The sequence below is a fragment of the Lissotriton helveticus genome, chromosome 5_1, assembly GCF_964261635.1.
Source record: "Lissotriton helveticus chromosome 5_1, aLisHel1.1, whole genome shotgun sequence".
Lineage (NCBI taxonomy): Eukaryota > Metazoa > Chordata > Amphibia > Caudata > Salamandridae > Lissotriton > Lissotriton helveticus.
This window is the reverse complement of record NC_136065.1, coordinates 95546261-95567579: the sequence shown is the minus strand read 5'-3', so window position 1 is coordinate 95567579 and position 21319 is coordinate 95546261. Positions and strand designations below refer to the sequence as shown.

Genomic DNA, 21319 nt, shown 5'->3' with positions numbered 1-21319 from the left:
CGTTCCTGTGCCGTAGTGTGACTGCGTCAGATAACGGTATCTGCATCATGGGGGATTTCTTGCCTCATGGGCTGACTGTTAGTTAACTAGCTAGGTAGTTTAACCAGAATAGGGTCAGGAATAGGGGGATCGATTCAGAACCTATAGAAATACACGACACCCACTCCACGCTAACTATGGTCATATCTACTAATCTATGCATAGTATAACATAGTACAACATACTATAGAGTATAGTGTATACCTTACCACCCCAAAATACATAAATGTATTTTGAAATTTTCAAATATACTGAAAAATTGCAGTCATATATATTGTATGCACTTAAGCTATGAATTAAATGCAAAAGTAAACACGCATTGTTATGCATTATTGCTTTTTAGTATATGAGAAATACACATGAAATGGCTCTTAATATGGCTATACAGAAAGGAAGGTCGAGACCATTTCATCACATAATAAAATATTTGTGAACATACCAGCGGGCAGCTAAAGTCTATATAAAGTATCTAAAAATAGAAATCTTAGTTCTCTAGGAATAGTTTCTTACTTTAAGCAGAAGATCAGTGTCCCGGGGAAAAAATATATAGAAAAATATTTTAAGGGCTTGCTGAAAAAAGTTGCTGTCCGTGAACTGGATTGTAATTGTTCATGTGACTTTATTTTTAAAGGTTGAAGGCCGAATTCAGGGAACGCCGTGTGCGAGTTTACTCAAAAGTCTCTATTTCTGTTCCGGAGAGAACATCATATCATTCAGGCTTTCGAAAAAACTGTCAACAGCTTCATGGGAAAGTTCCACTAAGTCGGAAATAGGGGTAACCATGCATTTGTGCGCATGATTGTCTCCATTGACATTCTGATTTGCATTGCTGACAGAAGGTCGTACCTGTTCGATGCTGCTTTCATCTCGAACTTCACTACCCTTCAATCGTAGTGGTGAAGATTCCAGGAATGCCGTCATCAGAATTGGCAGCCTTTGAGGGCAGCACAGTGCGTGAACCTTGGTAGGAACCAACAGTGTATCTGCATCCACCGGCGCATCCGATTGTAGCGTCAGACAGGTGTCTAACACGCATTCTTCTCCGCATAGCAGACACCTTAGTACAGGTAAAACACACCTTTGCCACATTGGTCGAAATGATAGAAACCAAGTCATGTTTAGGTCTCTAAGCCGGGAGAGTCCCAGGATTTTTGATATCCGGTCCCGGTATCCAATGGCTAGGATCGTATCTTCCATTGTCGCGAGAGTTTGATCTGTGACATGGGTTGCCATAACGAAAAATAAGGACTAGGAATAGGATTCCTGCAATTAGTCCCAGGATCAGGGGAAGTCCGCCAAAAATCGAATGGACGAAATCTGGAAAAATACCCAGTATGGCTTTGAATGGTGTTAATGCCATCGAAAATACTGTCTTAAATACCTTTGAGACCCCAGTGGTATCAGAAATATTTAAGATTTCGCTCAGGATTTCCGCGAAATGTACGGGGGAATTGGTTGATAATAATGTATGTATCTCTGCAGTCGTCCTTGCGACTTGCAGATCATACGTTTCGTTTGATGACGTGAGCCTTGTAGGCATCTGAAGAAGCACTGTTTTCATTCTGCTTAAAGTGTCTATTCGAATAGAAGTAATTTTCAAACCGGGCCATGCCCTTGCCTCCCTGTCTGGTAAGGAGCTGGGGAACAAAGAACGTCCACAGCACTTGACCTTCGCCGTCGTAGTGACGAGATAAGGAGTCCCGGGCATAAGACTACAACATCTGCGGTCTACAATAAGAATGTAACTCCCATTATAGAGTCTTTGAAAGAATGGTTCTATTTCAGTTGCAGGTGCGCCTTGCTGGTGACATGAAAGGTTGTATGAATTCCCTTCACAGGCTCCGTGCAAACTAATACCGTTACACAGAAGCGTGCCGCTTAGTGACATAGCACAATTGTTGCCACTAAGAAACACTTTCTGTCCTTTGTTACTGACACATGCATGTGAATAGGGCAGGTTCCAAGTTGTTTTAAGGTACCCCTTTCCCAATTTCTCGTACATGCCAGCCTGTATATATTTTTGGCAGTATTGAAACCTGAAGGTTGAGATTGGAATATTTATGATTCCGTGGATTATCCATTCACTGACAGGTCGTTCTGACATTGTCATTGGTAATCTTTCTAGTTTTTCAATGCTCAAGATTGTATAATCAGCACCCTTCTGCGCCATACCGATTTGTCTATCAGTAAGGTTAAAGATTTGGAATAGTGACGTTGTGTTGATTAAACGCCAAGGCACATAGCCTGAACGCAGATTTTGTAACGTCCAGCCAAGCTGTACAATAGAACGCAATTGTGACTGACCATGTTGTAATAACAGTAAGTCTTGCGATAATATATCGATTGCTGAAGACACAATGCTGTCCAATGAAAATATTCTGGAGGACAGAGTCATTAACCCATTGTCCACTACAGAAAGTGATTTTTCCAAATTAATACGGTCAATTTCCCGTATTCTTTCTGCTGTCTCAATTTGAGTAACCTTCCAGGCCTCATTGTATGCTGCATATACAGAGGCTGCTATGAAACGCTTTTGACGCTGTTTGCGTGGTCCCAGTATGAAATCACGCAAGTCAGCACCATCAGTAAGTAAAGTTAGGTGTTGCTTAATTTCAGGCAGTGCGGAAGTTTGTAGCCATTGAAGGCATAATTTGCCCACACTGTAGGTTGTTATTATCCCTGGGTGATGTCTTTGGGGATATCTAGGGTCTGGCCTGGTCATTTTGAAACCCTGTGTTTTATTCAGGAATCTATCTTGACAGTTATTTGTATCTGTAGGCCAGATCAACCATTGTTTCCAATCAGGATGTGTTCTGTTTTGGTTAAGTATATGGTTTATGCCTATTTCTTCATCTGTATCAGAGTTATTGCTAAACATTGTTGGCTTTGGAATAGACAGGTTATTTAAATCTTTGATTTTGGCTAAGCCAAGACAGGTGGTTTGTTGAACAGTGTCATTTAAAAATATCATTTGTTCTGGGATCATGCAGGCTCTAAACAAAGCTTCTAAACCCTGTACTTGCCATTCTTTTGTACCCCAAACACTTTTCAAATCAACATTTTTGTCCCAATAATCAAATCCAAAAGTATTCATTTTTTCAAAGAATGAATCTGAATATATCAATTTTGTGTTGGTTATCATTGTTTTCATCCCTGTCTTGTTTGACAATTTGTAATAAAATGTTTCAGCATTACTAGTGTTAAAACCTTGAAAGTATGAATATTTGTCATAAACGGTTCTAGAGCTCCCTTTTGGAGGTGTAGCACAATGTTCCCATTGATTATAATTTAAAACATTTCTTGGTTGTGCAGATTTATGCAAAAAACTGTTACCATAATGGTTATAGCAATACATACTATCATAATTTGTAGAACCTTGCAAATAATCATGTTTTGTAAATTTAGCAGACATTACTAAGTCAGACATCATATTGTTTATACTTTCAAAGTCCCAATCATCAGCAAATGAGTTTGGTTTTGCAAAGTCACTCAAGGAGATCTTGATTTGGTGTGGATATTTCAGGATCTCGACCGGACCATAAATTTCATAGTCAGTGTTGTCCCAGGCTACCCCACCAGGTATTGGAATTGCTGTGAAGTTGGCTGAAGAAAGTTCTGAAGAAAGTTCTCGTTTCTTGACGTGTGAAGATGTGTGTGGTTTGAGGACCAAGTTGATGTTCTGACTTGCTGTGTCCATTTTAGCATATTTTCCCTCAATGAAGCGTCCCAAAGTAAATACCATGATGAGCCAAAGTATGAGGATAAATGCACCAAAACCCACCCAAAATTCAATCCATGGAGAAACCAGATATGTTTCTTTCAGTTGTTTCAAAAGTTCCTTAGCTTTGTCTTTAAAGGATTTTGATGATGGCTGTGTCTTTTGTTCGCTGAAACCTTCAGAGGAATCATCGAAGTTGATGAAGTAACCAGATGCAGTTCTGTCAATTGTTCCAATTGGTTCAGGATTTTTGTTTCTTGCATTTTCACTTGGAACTTCATTGTAGATTGGTGTGTTTCTGCTAAATGTTTTTATTTGGGTTTTCAGAGGTCTTAGTTCTATTGCATTGTTGCATAGTCCTTGTTGTTCTTCTGTAGGCGTTTCGAATGTGATGAGCCTCTTTGATAGGACCTCTGTACTGGTAGCAAACCTTGGTGTTCTGCTACTTATTGGGAGTCCACTTGGCCTACCGTTTGTTATCGGCCACATGTTGTGGTTTTACCAGGTCGATGGATACAACTCGGTTCTCCTTTTTTCCAGCAAGTGGCGGTAGTACAACTGATCTTGTCCCGTTGACAGACAAGACAGGAACTGCTTTTCTGTAAGAAGGCCCAAATTCCTTCTTTACCGCGATCTTCTCCCTGACTAGATCCCCGACTTTTGGAATCCAGACAGGTCTTGCTGGGACAGGTGGTGATTCTTCAGTGGTCGTTGGCTGTTGTTTCAACTGTATGTTGCTCAGGTCTTTTCTTGTTTTGTTTAAGTCCTGCAAAATAGCCAAACGGTCTTTGACATCAAAGGTTTTTTCTATTACCACTGAAGTCTGACTATCAAGGTCAGAGATCAACATCCTAGTTCCGAATAATAATTCGTACGGACTGAATCCCTTCAGAGAATTTCTTGGCAAGTTATTTAGACTACGTTGGACACTTATTAGATGTTTGACCCACCCAGCTCCCGAACCTAATACCTTTGCCGTTATAGATTGCTTTATGTCACGGTTTTTTCTTTCAACAATTCCGTTCCCCTCAGGGTGAAATGGACAAGAGTACCGCAATTGCACGCCCATGCTGACCATGGCCTCCTTATAAGCCCGAGAGCTAAAAGCAGGACCATTGTCCGAATGCAGAATGCCAATTGCGTATGTGCCGATAAAGACCCGCAAATCTTTTATAACAGTTCTGGCGTCAGCCGTTCGCTGGGGCCACATCCATATGAATCTCGTGCATGAGTCCACTGCGACCAAGATATATTTATAGTTACCATCCCTTTGTAAGGGACCGCAGTGGTCTAGATAAACACAGGCTAATGGTTTATCCGAGATTAGAAGGGGCGTCTGTGCTGGACGTCTCACAGTTGATACTTTCATTTTTTGACATATTTCACATGCTAGAACATAGTTCCTTGTTTGTCTTCTCATTTGTGGCCACCAGTATCTCTGTTTTAATAATGATACTGTGGCTGAGACGCCAGCATGGGTAGAAGCAAGCCCTTCGTGTGCCGCTATTATTAGTCCTAACCTATGTTCCATGTTTGGAATTGCCCTCTCCCCCACTCCAGGGATTTGAGCAAAAGGAACATTGTTTGCATCAGTTATGTATGAGTATTTTACTGGAAAGCCTTTAGGGAGTGGTTCTATCGAATCCTTTTCTGAAGCGCTGACAGCTTGTAATATTTCGCTGTCTATTTTTGTTTTTGACCGGGTGACGGCAGCTACGGAAGCCGTTTGCACAGCTGCCTTCGCGGCCTCATCAGCCAATGAATTCCCTGCAACGTGAACGCCATCACGTTGATGACTCAGTGTATGTATCACGTGAGTCTTTGGTAGTTCTTTTTGTAAAAGAGCTACTTGTTCCCAGAGCATTTTGTGCTTGATTGTGCCACCTTTCGCATCCTTGAAACCATTTTGAAGCCAGATCTGCAAGTATTCATTGTAAGATTGAACGCAATAATACGAATCGCACACTATGAGTGTGGGGAATTCTCGATCGGTATTTTCAAGCGCCATCTTGAATGCTAGTAGTTCAGCTCGCTGAGCTGTACAATCTCCTAGAGATTGTGTTTTAGTTAGGGTTGGTTTAAATTTCCCTTCGTGCCAACGACCTTTAACAATCGCGCACGCAGCACTGTAAGCTTGTTTACCCCCTACTGCGGGTTGTGCTGATCCGTCTGTATATATTATACAGCCGTATTGGTCTAGAGGCAGAATTTCGGTTGGCAGAGGACATTCAAATTCATATTGTAGAAATTCTTGTGTTTTTAAGTAAGGATCAAATTTGTACACCACGTCTGTTGCAGCAAGAGAGTTAGCCCATTGTATCCATCTCGGATGGAGTGCTTTAGCATTTGGAATGCTTGCCTTTGTTACCGCCTCTAAGGCTGGTATTGGTGTCACGATTATTATTCGTTTACCTTGTGCCAGGGCTCGTTCTTTTGCTATAGCTGTCTGTGTTGCTGTAAGAATTTTTTCCGTTGGGCTAAATTTCATTTCAGCCTTAGTGTACAAGTGTGATTTGAATGCAATTGGTACCTTTTCTCCCTCATTAGAGGTCAGGTATGTGAATCCGCATCTCCCTGGGATGACTCGGATCACAAGGTTGCGTGTATTATCACGGGTTTCTAATTTTGTTTTAATTAGCATGTCTGTTTGTAAGGATCTCAAAATTTCTGTGTGTGTTTGAGTCCAACTGGATCTTTTAAAGTCTGGCTTAATTAGATCATAAAGGGGTTTGACCCTTTCTGCGTAATTTGCAATGTAAGTTCTTCCGAAATTTAGGAAGCCTAGAATTGACTGTAGGTTTTTTAGTGTTTTAGGAGCTTGGATTACGGCACATTTCTCTAGGAAATTGTCTGCCAGGCTTTTGCCTTCACTTGATAACTCATATCCTAAGAATAGGACTGTCAGATGGGCAATTCTGGACTTTTTGAAGTTGAATTTGTAACCCTCTGTAGTGAAACCAAGTATTATGGTGTTCACTCTTTTCAAGTGAGTCTCCAAGTCATCATCTGTTAAGTAAATGTCATCAACATAAGATAACGCTTCATCATCATATAGTTGTAGTAATTCTGTTACTCTCGCTGAGAATACCCCCGGGCTGTTCTTGTACCCCTGGGCTAACCGACAGAATTGTTTTTGAGTGCCATTTACTGAGAATGCAGTTAAAGATCTGCTCTCTGGTGCTATGTTTTGACAAAAGAATCCATTGGAGATGTCCAAGGTTGTTTTGTATTTTTTGCGCACTATGTTATTCATTAGTGCAGCACTGTGTGAGTTTTGCACTGCAAAGGTTTTGCAACATGTGTTAAGGTGTCGGTAATCCAAAACTAGACGGTACGAATTGTCTCGTTTGGAGACCGGAAACAAAGGATTGTTCATTTGTGAGGTGCAAGTTTCAATCACCCCCTGGTATTCTAGCTGATCTAGTATTTCATTTACTTGTTTTTTAGCTTCTTGCTTAATTGGGTACTGCCTTTGTGCAGTTGGTTGTGATTTTAACTGGATTTTGTGAGGAGGAGAATCCTCATCCCATCCTACATGATTTTTATATAAAGCAGGTGCTAAGGCCACTGCCCACTTTCTAGCAAGTGTATATTTTTTATGAATCGGTATTTGATTCGAGAAGGCAGGCATAATTACTTCTTCGCCATGAGGGCACTCCCTGACAAACTCTGGTGGCCAGTCTTTTTCAGCTAGAAGGATGTCATAGCCCTTGGAGAGGTTATCCCAAAATAGTCCCCTTATTTTCCTAGTCTTATCTCCCTCTATACGTAATGTTATCTCGTATATTTTGTGGGGCTTGCTAACTCTGGTATCTGCAGTTTCCACTTGAAGGTATTCATTCGTGTCCACTGTGTCCAGATGATTCATAAGGACTTTGCGAGCTATGCTCACCTCTGCTGCGCTGTCTAGCATTGTCTGAGCCCACTCTCCGCTTTTCAGTTGTGTCCTCAGTATTCTCGGCATTGTTAACTACCTTGATACTGGCTACCTTCTTTTTTGGAAATTGTAATTTCTTTTTTAGTTGAGCAGGTTCCTTGTCTTTGGACTTGGCGTGGTCTTCTGATCGTCCTCTTCTTTCCGATTTCTGCGAGGAAGTCTGAAAAGATTGAGAGGGACGTGTATCAATGTCTTGATATCTATCAGGTTTTTTAATATTATCCCTATTTCTAAGGTTATATCTATTCCCAGAGGGGTCACTCTGGTGTGACCTTTGTCTCGGGTTTGGAGATTTCTCTCTTCGCCTAGGAGACCTTCCTCTGGACTGGAATTTCTTTTCTTTAGCATTGGATTGTTTGTTTCCATCCCAGTTCTTTTTTGGTGAATTATTATTATTAAAAAATATTTTTTCTGGACTTGTAGTCAGTTGCGGTTTTACTGGTATTCCACCTAGACTATCTCTGCCTAGTTCTTCATAGGATTTTTCTATGATTCTGGCAATTTCAGCTGGTTGGTCTGCTATATCTGTCTCTTTTAACCTCTGGCGGATCGCCACGTTTGCTGCTTCACCTTTTATGTTGGCTAATAATATAGCCGAGACCTGCTTGAAGTCTTTCAGTAATTTCATACCAAGAGTTAAAGCAGGTTCTGGACCGTATTCATCTTGAATTTGTTTTAGCACATCTGGTATCACCGAAATGGATGGAACACCGTGCGTTTTTGTATAGATGGAAGCAAAGACTGTACCCCAAGTGTCACAGTCCTCAATGTGTGGTGCGATTCCCATTGGGAGACATATAGTCAGAATCCTGTGTTTTTCCAGCGGGGTGGTGTCAGGAAACACCGCCTCTATTTGGGTGATTTTCTGTGCCAACCAGAATGGTATTTGTTCCCGTTTAGCTGGAACTTTACCTAGGCAGGATTGGATGTTCTGTGGTGTAATTTTATTTGTGTTCCCCTGGTAAGGGGTCAGCTGTGGAAGTTTAATCGCTGGCTGAATTGTTGAAGTCCGCATTACATACTGAACTAATTGTCTATGAATTTTTAGTAATTGTTTCAGCTGTGTTAATAATTCAGCTGCAGGCATCCTATCGATGTCTGGATGTGGTGTGTATCCGGCTAGGACCGGCCACGTTGCTCCTGGTCTTCCTAAAGGACCGAGCCTTGTAATGTGATTGTTATGTATTAGGGCGCCATCAAATAAGAGCAAATGCTCTTGGAATTTGAGTGGTACTTCCACCTCCTCGAAAGGAGTGTACTCATTAGGAGGTTCCTCTACTTTGTAATAGTGGAAGTACTTTGTTACAGTATTTGCTGCTGGAAAATGTATCCATGTATAGTATACCTCTGTCTGCCGATATTCGTGTGCCTCAATTACGAATAGGACTGTGCCACCTCTAGGTGTCAGTCCATTTTCTATAAGTTTTAGAGTTATAGATCTCCTTTTGGCGACCTGGATGAGTATTATATCCGGGTCTGCTGTCAGTGCTGTATTATCAGCTGCTGCTATTTCAGCTGCTAATCTAACTGCCTCTCTTTCTTCATTACTGTCTCCCATTTTACGGACAGGATGGTATTATGTTAATTTGCAGATCAGGTTTCTTTATGGAACAAAGATTAGATGCACAATATTTTGGAACACTGTTTATCCTTCAACGTTGACTAGACCAAGAACCATACATAGGAGTTCCCTCCTGCGAGGTTTTGGAGGATATAATAACCTTTCACCCACTCCAGACGTCTTTGGAGTATTTGGGAAAAGGGGTCTGAGTGAGAAAGCACGACTGAGTTACTCTAAATGTCTTACGTTAGTTTTATCGCCCTTTCCAAACGCGTTGGGCGCCATGTAGTGTAGCTCCTATTTTCCCAATAGGCTCTGCGCATTGGAATAGTACCTACAGCAGTAAAGGCCTAGGCCAGACGTTAACTAGGTCTACTACTGTCGATACTAGACTTAATTTTTGGGTTTGCCAGCTAAGCTCAGAGTTCGCTAGAAACTTTCTCGAATGTTCAAGGAAGGATTAACTCCCCTGATTAGACAAGAAGGGATTTAGTTTCTGACAACCATAGAACATGACAACTTTGCTCTCCCCTAATCAAGAGTCAATCTCAAGAGTCGTGTGAGCACAAGGCAATTATTTTACTCAGTCAGTACGTGCATTCTTAGTCTCATCAGAATGTAGAGAAAAGGAAGAGACAGGCGTGTTCAATAAAAAGGTGTTATTTATTGATCAGTCTCTTTTCTCATACATGAGAAATGGATCGATATTATTGCAATACTTATAGTTAAGTAAAGTGCATACATTAAAAGCAATAGTATAAAATAATACTGTAAAAACATTGATATGGTTTCTGAGCCATATGATGTTTAAAATGATTAAAATATATTTACATATACATATACATTTGACTAAACGTACTCAACTGGTGTTTCTAAATACGCCTACCCCGTGTACCTGACCTAAGTCTAATGCGTGGGCGGGAATAGAAAGTTACAGTTTAAGTTAAGTTTGTTTTTGCCAAGTGAATAACTAAAGAATTCTCTAGGAGGGGTTATTCAGTTCTGTACCTGAAATTTAGGATGAATGAGGAATGGTATCTCTTTCTCTGCTCTCGATATTCCAGGCTGCCTGCGAGGGCTACCCGGAAGCGCCGGTGCTGGGTCTCTCGGCTTGAGATAGCAGCGCGTCTCTCAGCGCGTCAGGAAGGCGGGGCTGCTGCCTGCGGGGTCTGCTTCTGCTCTCGGCTTCGGCAAGTATGGCTGCTCCGTCTTGTCACCACGCGTGTCTTTGCATAGGGCAAGGTCGGCAATATTTATACCTTAAAGGTGCCGGGATTGACGTAAGGATGGACATAGGTGCGTCAATAAAGATGTCATACGACTTGCTCGTTAGCACATTCTTTACTAAAGTTCTCTGTGAAATCAAAACAATGGCCGCACGGATTATCCAGGTTGTCATAGGTTTGATTTGTTATGAGAACGTCGTATGCCTTATCAGGGGCTGGAGGAATGTCGCTTGTCTAATTAGATCTCAAGCGTTATGACCTAATCAGATAACACGTTCCTGTGCCGTAGTGTGACTGCGTCAGATAACGGTATCTGCATCATGGGGGATTTCTTGCCTCATGGGCTGACTGTTAGTTAACTAGCTAGGTAGTTTAACCAGAATAGGGTCAGGAATAGGGGGATCGATTCAGAACCTATAGAAATACACGACAATAGTAGGGTGAGTCATGATGGGAGGTCTCCTATCCAGAGTCCTGCCACGACCCGCGCTTCCTTAGCGCTGACGGGCGCAGACGGGCAGGACTCTGGCACGACTCAGACGCAGCGAGGGCGCGCCCGCTGCGCGATCCCGCTGCGCTTAGTGGGGAGCTTTAAGTAAGCGTCCCTCTGGTCATCCGGAGCGCTAGACCGCTCGCCGGTGACGCCCACTACCAATCCACACCACTCCAAGATGGCGCCTAAAAATTTCCCCACCCCAGGAACCGGACCCGCTAAACAGCGGTGAATGCCGATTACAGTGCGAGTGAGGGGGAGATGTATCGCGGTTAAAAACAGGGGAGAAAACAACTCCAAGAACACAAATAGCAAAAAGGTAAGATTAAAAGCAGCAACGCGGCACATGAAGCGCAAAGCGCAGTGATACGTGCAGGTACCTCGTCAGGGCTATCCCCAGGGCTGGTCGCCTTAAGTAAGCGTCCCTCTGGTCATCCAGAGCGCTAGACCGCTCGCCGGAGACGCCCACTACCAGTCTACACGACTCCAAGATGGCGCCTAAAAATTTCCCCACCCAGGAACCGGACCCGCTAAACAGCGGTGAATGCCCATTACAGTGCGAGTGAGGGGGAGATGTATCGCAGTTAAAAACAGGGGAGAAAACAACTCAAAGAACACAAATAGCAAAAAGGTAAGATTAAAAGCAGCAACGCGGCACATGAAGCGCACAGCGCAGTGCGGCGTGCAGGTACCTCGTCAGGGCTATCCCCAGGGCTGGTCCCCTTAAGTAAGCGTCCCTCTGGTCATCCGGAGCGCTAGACCGCTCGCCGGTGACGCCCACTACCAGTCCACACCACTCCAAGATGGCGCCTAAAAATGTCCCCACCCCAGGAACCGGACCCGCTAAACAGCGGTGAATGCCCATTACAGTGCGAGTGAGGGGGAGATGTATCACGGTTAAAAACAGGGGAGAAAACAACTCAAAGAACACAAATAGCAAAAAGGTAAGATTAAAAGCAGCAACGCGGCACATGAAGCGCAAAGCGCAGTGCGGCGTGCAGGTACCTCGTCAGGGCTATCCCCAGGGCTGGTCGCCTTAAGTAAGCGTCCCTCTGGTCATCCAGAGCGCTAGACCGCTCGCCGGTGACGCTCACTACCAGTCTACACCACTCCAAGATGGCGCCTAAAAATTTCCCCACCCCAGGAACCGAACCCGCTAAACAGCGGTGAATGCCGATTACAGTGCGAGTGAGGGGGAGATGTATCGCGGTTAAAAACAGGGGAGAAAACAACTCAAAGAACACAAATAGCAAAAAGGTAAGATTAAAATCAGCAACGCGGCACATGAAGTGCAAAGCGCAGTGCGGCGTGCAGGTACCTCGTCAGGGCTATCCCCAGGGCTGGTCGCCTTAAGTAAGCGTCCTTCTGGTCATCCGGAGCGCTAGACCGCTCGCCGGTGACGCCCACTACCAGTCCACACCACTCCAAGATGGCGCCTAAAAATTTCCCCACCCCAGGAACTGGACCCGCTAAACAGCGGTGAATGCCGATTACAGTGCGAGTGAGGTGGAGATGTATCGCGGTTAAAAACAGGGGAGAAAACAACTCAAAGAACACAAATAGCAAAAAGGTAAGATTAAAAGCAGCAACGTGGCACATGAAGCGCAAAGCGCAGTGCGGCGTGCAGGTACCTCGTCAGTGACCTCCTCAGTGACGTGCTCTGCGTGCACGTCACTGAGGCCCCCTGGAAGTTGTAGTCCTGGGCCTCACGTATAGCCTGGCAAATCGGCTCCCCCTCTAGCAGCAGGCAATGATGGCAAAGATAGGGGCTTGCGTGACAGAGCGCTTCTGGCTCGCATTAAGGCCCCCGCAGATGGATGCTGAAGGCCGTTCCCCTCACGGCTGGATCCGGTGAGTTCGCGTTCGCATCTAATACAGTGTCCTGACTAGTACTACATACCTTCTAGTAGTTACTGTGCACTTTCTAATGCAGGGTACTGACTAGTGTGGTATATCTTCGAGTAGCTCTGCCACTCTGTGCCATCTAATCCAGTGTACTTAATAGAACAGTACACCTTCAAGTAGGTCTGGCAGCGGCAGCCACTATAAACAAAAGGTGGTGGGGCGGGTGTGATGGCACGGGAGTCGTCACGCGGGAGGCATCGCCCGGTGTAGAGAGTGGGAATACACTATAAAAATAATAATAAACTTACCTCTTACCTTTTGCCTCCTCCAGCGTTCCGTCTCCTCACGCCGCCTCTCCTCTTCCAGTTCCTGCCTGCTGGTCCCAGCAGCCCCTGGGACAGACTCCCTGTCCAATACCCGGGCTTAGATGGCCTGCTCAGACCAGGGAGTCTATGGGGTTTCTACTGCCCGGCTGCTCAATGCAGCTGGGCTTGAGAAAACTTAACTGCGCTCTTTTGTTTTGGTCGGACTAAGCTGGCCGGCCAAAATAAATATGCACACTTAGGGAGTGGAGTGCACGAAGCACTCCTCCTCCCCCTTCCCATACCTCGGCCCGCCCCTCCCAACACCACTGGCTAAGAACCAGCAAGGGTAAAAGAAAATGATGCAAGAACATTGTTTTATTTTACATTTGCTGGCTCTGAGCCAGGCAGTGGGGCGACGCTCCTCCGCCAATACGGAGGAGCTGCCATTAAGCTCTGTCACTCTGTACCATCTAACGTAGTGTACTGACTGGTACAGTACACATTCTACTCGCTCTGTCACTCTGTACAATCTAATTCAGTGCACTGACTAGTACTGTATACCTTGGAGCAGCTCTGTCATTCAATACCATCTAATGCAATGTACTGAGTAGTTCTCTATACCTTGGAGTAACTCTGTCTCTCTGCAGTATACTGATTAGTACAGTATACCTTCTAGTAGCTCTGTCACTCTGTACCATATATTGCATTTTTACTAGTAGTGCATACCTTGGATTAGCTGTGTCACTCACTATCTTCTAATGCAGTGTACTGACTAGTGCAGTATATCTTCTAATAGGTCTCTTACTCTGTAGAATCCAAAGCAGTGTTCTGTTTAATGCCTAGTATAGTATATCTTCCAAGACTTCTGTCACTCAGTGTCTTGTAATGCAGTGTACTGCCAGAGTGTGCTTCCTATTTGCTTTCTGCGTACCTGTTGTTTCTTGTTACCCGCCCCGGTCCGCCGCGTCCATTGTGGGCTTTTGTTTGCGGAGGGTGAGGAGCCCAGCACTTCCGGGCACTGCAGGAAACAGGTTAGCGCTCTAGTTTCGCTGTCCTGCCTCTTACTTAACGAGGGAAGGACAGCGGCCGCGCTGTGGATGCAGGTCTGTCTGTGGCAGAGACAGATGCATCCATTTGAAGAAAGCAGCAATTGAGTGATCGGGCACGTGAGGCGCCCTGAACCTCGTTTTACCTGTTACTATTTTACACTTTTTTTAAAATTATTGCTTGCAATTTGTAGCCCGAGTGTGCTTCCTATTTGCTTTCTGCGTACCTGTTGCTTCTTGTTCCCCCCCCCCGGTCCGCCGCGTCCATTCTGGGCGTTTGTTTGCGGAGGGTGAGGAGCCCAGCACTTCTGAGCACTGCAGGAAACAGGTTAGCGCTCTAGTCTCGCTGTCCTGCCGCTTACTTAATGAGGGAAGGACAGCGGCCGCACCGCCGGCACGCCAAAGGCAAGCCCGTCTGCGCCCGTCCGCGACTGGGCACGGCCCGGGGCCAGAACCCCTGCTCGAATGAGCTCAGAGGGATCTAACAGTCTTCAGTATACGCAAGAACAGCTGTTAAACTGGTGCCCTAAGACTAAAGAAGTATGCAGGCATAGTATGCACGCGGAAATGATGCCTTATCAGTGTAAGGTATGCCTTTACGACCCCTTAGTTTCTCGGAGTGATGAGAGGGAGGTAAAGAAACTTAACATGTTTCAGGTGAATTGCCGCACCGATTGGAAATCCATGATCTGCTAATGGACTTCCAAATGGATGTGCTATTTTTAACAGAGACGTGGCTAGATGAGGCGTCCGCCCCAGAGATTCTGGAAGCCCTTCCTCACACATACAGCTTATTGAGAACTGACAGGGGGGCCCAGCGAGGTGGTGGATTAGCGCTGGTGCATAAACTGGAACTAACTTGCACCCTAGAATCAGTGAATATCACTAATAGTGAAGCAGGTTTCTTCTCTATTAAAGTGTCCCCTAATTACACCATAAATGGCTATCTTTTCTACCGCCCTCCAAGGACGTCCACTCAATTCATAGACAGCTTGTTAGAGGTGATGACCCAACCAGCACTACGATATAGCAGAGTCCTAATATTGGGCAACCTGAACCTACATTTCGAGGACGTAGGTTGCAAAGAGGCTCAAAGGGTTATTGCCTCCATGAAGTCTTTGATGTTTAACCTTCTATCACTGACACCCACACATCAAACGGGCCATCTCCTTGATCCGATATTTGCCATCTGGGACGCAGTGAAAGCACAGTGCCCCATCAGGGTTCCCTGGTCGGATCACTGCCTTGTACTGTTTTCCGTTTTAAGTAGATCTATAGGGATAATATCGAGGAAACCCTCATTTCCCAAACGTAGTAATTGGAAGAAATTTAGCTAAGAAACATTTGAGCTTGCCTTGAAGCATGCCTATCCTCCGTTAAGAGGGACCCTCAATGAGGCTTGGAAAGTTTATGAAGACTGGTTGACCACAGCACTAGACAAAGTGGCACCATGGGCAAATAGGGCCTCAGCACGGCGCACTAAATCTGCCCCATGGTTTAATGAGGAATTAAAAGCAGCCAAATCCGCTTGTAAAGATCTAGAACGCACTTGGCGTAAAGATTATGGTACCACCCATAAGCTGCAATATAAGAACAGAATGAGGAAGTATCACAAACTGATAAGGAAAGTGAAAAGAGAATTTTTAAGGGAGAGAAATGAGTCAGCCGAGGTTTCTACTAAGGAATTATTCTCAATATACAAGGAGCTGACGGTGCCCAATAGGACAGTGGCCCAAGACACTGTCTCCGAAGAGGTCTGTGAGTCTATTGCGGACCACTTCGTGAAGAAGGTGGAGAAGATATACGCCTCCTTCCCGACAGGGCCTGGTAAGGATATATCTGACCCTGACGGTAGTGTGAGGAATATAGTGGTCAAACACTTGAATTGTTTCGAGGTCCCTCCGAGATTGGAATTACTGAGAATTGCGTTCCGCATTCAATCAGGATCTCCCACCGATGCTGCTCCGTTAAGATTTTTAGGAACCAGCTGGAATTCCTGATTAACCATATAGATCATATGGCCACTCTCTCCTTTCAGGAAGGCCACGTGCCTGCTGACTGGAAAAGGGCTCAGGTTATCCCTATAAAAAAAGAAACCAAATTTAAATATATCTCAATTGGAGAATCTCCGGCCTATTTCGCTCCTTCCTTTCTGTATGAAAGTGATGGAAAAAATAGTTAATATCCAGCTAATGAAATTCATGGAAGAAAGCCTACTTTTCCACCCTTCCCAATCCGTCTTTAGTGCAAGCCATTCAACGGAAACCACTCTTCTCTTCTCCACGAAGACCCTCTGGCAAAAAGTGGATGAGGGAGAGGCAGCTGCTTTAGTATTATTAGACCTAAGCGTGGCTTTCGATACTGTTGCGCACTCCTTGCTACTAGCCCGTCTCAGTGAGGTCGGAGTTGAGGGACCGGCTTACAATTGGCTATGCTCATTCCTTGCAGACAGGAGCTTCCAAGTTCATTGCCCTCCATTCAAATCAACACCACGGTGTCTAAAACAGGGGGTTCCACAAGTCTCTATTTTGAGCCCTACATTGTTCAACCTCTATATGGAGCCCCTTCCGAGGATTGTGGAATCATATGGTGTGGAAATTGTATCCTAGGCTGACGATACACAATTGGTGATCACTTTGTCTCAAAGTCCCACTGAGGCGGCAGCCAATTTCTCCGCCTGTCTAACTGCTTTCGCTGGTTGGATGAATAATAACTGCCTCCGCCCTAACGGGAATAAAACCGAGTTGTTAGTGATCGGTAAGAGGCCATCTATCTGGTCGTCGGCCTGGTGGCCCCCGGAACTAGGTCACACACCCACCCCTTCAGACCTTGTGAAGAACTTAGGTATTCACCTGGATACTCATCTCTCGTTTGAACAACACATTGGAAGTACGTCAGGCAAATGCTATGGCATTCTGAAAGCCCTTCGAAAAATCTTAGATTTAATTTAATTGCGGGTTCATATAGCGCTAGGAATCGACTCCCGGAGGAGTATCTCCACGCTTCGACCGCTGGGGAACCCGTCCTGGCTCACCCTGAAAGATGGTCCCTGATGGGTATCTCTAAGGTGCGACCAAGCATCCCCGGCGGTCTGGGGGGGCCGTTGTGAAGATGAGGCAAGCTGATGCCCAGAGTTGCCGAGTGTGGTTTCTGACTAGAGTAGGCACCGAGGCGAGAATTATCGAATCCGCTGACCCTGGTCCACGACCCTGCCGCGTCGGGAATCGAACCCTGGTCCCGGGCCATTCTCTGCTTACGGGTCTGCCCCCTCTAACCAGTGAGCCACACTTCTCCAACAAAACTTCTTAACAAAAAAGGATCCACCAACTCCAATGTGTTCAAAATGCGGCTGCCAGACTCGTTCTTAATCTGCCCAGAAAGACATCAGGGAAACAAGCTTTAGCTACTCTCCACTGGCTCCCTATAAGGGAACGCATCCTGTTTAAAACTATGTGTATGGCCCACCGCATTGCACATGGCAAAGCCGCTGTATATCTTCAAAATTTGCTGACCATCTACCGTCCTAAACGCATCCTGAGATCTCTTCGCAGTATGCAATTCCATGTCCCTCGCATTCATAAAGCGCGGATGGGAGGCCGTTCTTTTAGATACTTAGCCTGTAAACAGCGGAACACACTGCCTATTGAACTACGGATGGAGCCCTCGGACACAAGGTTCCGCCTGAAACCTAAAACTCATCTTTTCCCGAAAAATTAATTCTTTGGAGTTGTGCCATCTGACCTCACCTGCTGCTGATTGCCTGAATTTCTGCCTTCCTTTGGACTGTGCCCATAGCCCAGGGACACACTGATTATAGTGTAACCATGTGCTTTACAAATGTTTTTATTATTATTACTGCTAGTACCGTATACTTTCCAGTACCTCTGTCACTCTGTACCATCTAATGCAGAGTATTGAGTAGTACTGTACACTTTCTAATAGATCTCTTACTCTGCACCATCTAATGCAGTGTACTGACAAGTACAGTATACCTTCCAGTACTTCTGTCACTCTGTACCATCTAATGCAGTGTACTGACTAGTACAGTGTCCGGTCTGCTGCAATTTCTTTGTGTAGTGCAGTGTGCCCAGTGTGTGTGATGTAATATGCTGGTGCAGTGTAGTGTGTAGTAGAATGTCCTCTGTAGTGCAGTGTGTTGTTTGGTGTAGTGTGTGCACGAGATAAATGTGCGCTTTAGTGTACTGAGCAGTCTAGTGCCGCGCGCTCTCAAGCACAGCGTGCTAATTCCCGATGTGGTGTAAATTAATCATATGTAAAACAGAAAACAATAATTACAGCCTTTATTTGTGTAATTAAATCTCTAATTGTGAATCTCTTCTCTGCAGTGATGGTGACTCTGGATCCTGGCACGGTTCATGCTCTGCTCCTACTGTCTGAAGGGAGGAGACGTGTGAGACGGACAAATACAGCACAGCGCCTGCCGGACACCCCCAAGAGATTCACCCGCTGGCCCTGTGTGTTGGGGAGCGAGGGGTTCACCTCCGGCAGACATTACTGGGATGTGCAGCTGCTTCAGGAGGGGGGAGCGTGGCAGGTGGGGGTCGCAGCAGAGTCTGTGAACAGGAAGGGAGGCTTCACATGGTCACCTGAGGGGGGAGTCTGGGCTGTGCAGCGGTGGAAGGGTCAGTACAAGGCTCTCACCTCCCCTCAGACCCCTCTGACCCCACGTGAGAAGCCCCTGAAGCTGAGGGTGTATCTGGACTACGAGGGGGGGCGGCTGTCCCTCTACAATGCTGTCTCTAGGGAGCTTCTTTACTCCTTCCCGCAGGCCCCCTTCACACAGAGGCTCTTCCCGTTCTTCTGTCTCTGGGATGCAGCGGAGCTGATGCTGGTGTGAGAGCTGCGGGGAGCTTCAGCGCCTCATCCTTCCTCCCAGGAGCAAAGGCAGGGACGCATATAGGTGTAGGGGGGGGGGGGCAGTAATTCCAGTGACACCTCAACTGTCATCTACAATTTCAACTCCAACATTCCATAGAATCTTCTTCAGAATGATACGCCCACATGTTGCCTCGACTACCAGAAGGCCCAGAGAGGGTGGGTTTAAACTGAAAGCGGGAGGGAGAGATTGGGGGAGTTAGATTGGGGGGGCTGTGGGGTCACTGTAGTTTCTGCTCAGTCGCCATCCCCGACAGCTTTACTCTCAGTGCCTTACTGTTACTTGTTTAGTCCATGATAGTTGCTTCCTTGCATGCTTGGGGCGTGTGTCTTTAACATGACACAGCTGTGTCGGGGTGAATTATTGGGATAGGACGTGTCATCGTTTCTGAGTTAGTTGAGGCCGAGGACCCGTCCCCTCCGTATTATGGCCTTGGACCCGAGCCTCACTAGGGATGCATTTTGTGTCCCCCTGCATTTTGTTGTCACCAAAGTTAGCGTTAGGTGTTTACGTTTGCTGATTTTTGAGAAGAGACCCCCCTTTAAAATACTCATCACCTGCTGCTGCCCCGACCCTTCTGTACAACTGCAGTTGTTCCTTAAAATAAAAATTCATTTGACTAGTAATGTCTCAAGTGTTAATAGCCTAAGTTGTCAAGAGTCCTTGTAACAGGAGCTCACAAGCCCCAGAGTGCACCGCGCCATTGGCTTAAAAAAACACCACTGACTGGACATGTTACAAAAGCATCAGCATCAGTGGTGCTTGTACCATCCACAGCCATTGGTGGGATTTACCCATTATGAACAAAGAACAGAACAAACCTCCAAGGATGCAAGGTACTGAGCACGCACAGAAGGGGTGTACCTGACCGTGCGTGAGCCCTCCTGGAGCCGGGGCAGTGTTTCAAGATCACACAGGGTGGCAATATCCGAGCCCCTCACACGGACTGACTGCATTGGTCATCACCTGGCAGCGTCACATGAAGGTGTTAAATGTCACACAAACACCCAGAAAAGGTGCGAATGTCACACACGCGCAAAGTGACAGCTCGGCAGCTGTTGGGGGAGGCGGTGGCAATGGTTACACAGGGAGCGATGTGTCACGTGTAGAGGTGCGCGAGCCAACAAAACGAGCCGAACCAGGGCCGAGTCAAGGTCTGAAATGGCTCTTAGAGCCCGGGGACCAGCCTAGCCCAGAAAATATCTTTTCACCTTCACTTCCAAAATTTGGTACAGTCATTTCACTGTTGCTCCTGCAGTGTGGCGCAGCCTTTCAATCTCACGAAGGAGCAAATGCGGCTGCCCCCGTTCGAACATGCTTCCATCACATTCAAACTTCTCACAGACTGGCAGTATTATTTTTTCTTTTTCGTAAACTCGACCTAAGGTGTCGCAGCACTTTAAACGAGCGCCAGTCACATTATACAAGGATACATTCATTTCCCCAAGCATATAGATTAAGGTAATTAATGCGAAAGTGGCTTTGAGACTTTTTTTATAAGAGTGAAATCTTCATGTGTGTTGGGAGGGCATTCTGGAGTTTTTAGGTGTTCCTAAAACGGAGGAGATGACATCATTTTGCCTGTGTTGTGCATGAAAGAGTTAATATGTGGAGTGCGAAGCTGACGCGCGAGAACAAATGCACGTGAATCCTGGATGACTGTGTCTTCCCTTGGAAGAGAGTTTGTAATGACAACATGTCTGGTCTGTAACCAGGATACTGTACCCTTGCCCCAGAAATGCCAGTGCCAGGCTGCCAAGGGCAGGAAACTGCCAGACGCAGTGTTTTTACCATGAATAACTGTCAGTGGTCTGGTGCCTGACACACACACACACACACGCCCACACCCGCCCACGCCCACACACGCACACACAGACTAGCTTACAAAATGGCCGCTTACATGCACAAAACAAACATCCTCACATTGGAATGTGCATGAATCCCTTCCTGAAATGCTGCACATATACAGCCATGTTCACAGGCATGTTTTAAAATGTTGGAAGTCCACGAATCGTCCACGAACCATTACGCATGTCATGCAAGACAGCAGAGAGGAAGTGGAGGAAGACATACTCTGCACCAGACAAGTCAATCATGAAGTTAGCACTGACTACGTATAAAAAGGTAATTGCTTCAGCCAAATCAAACCACTATGCCAACTCTATTTTACAAGCCTCTAACAGCACAACAGCTCTGTTCCAAATTGTTAAGGAACTTTCATCTCCTACAAGCACGAGTAAGAAGGTAACTGC

General features: G+C 45.6%; 1 protein-coding gene across 1 annotated transcript in view; it reads left to right on the top strand.

The window, feature by feature from the left end:
* The window catches only part of LOC144754208 (E3 ubiquitin-protein ligase TRIM39-like), a 266530-nt gene extending 246837 nt beyond the window's left edge, over positions 1-19693 (top strand). The window contains exon 7 of the mRNA XM_078641793.1: positions 18517-19693. Coding sequence (XP_078497919.1) covers positions 18517-19028 — 512 coding nt within the window. The 3' untranslated portion in view covers positions 19029-19693. The remainder of the gene's footprint in view (positions 1-18516) is intronic.
* The last annotated feature ends 1626 nt before the right edge of the window (positions 19694-21319 follow it).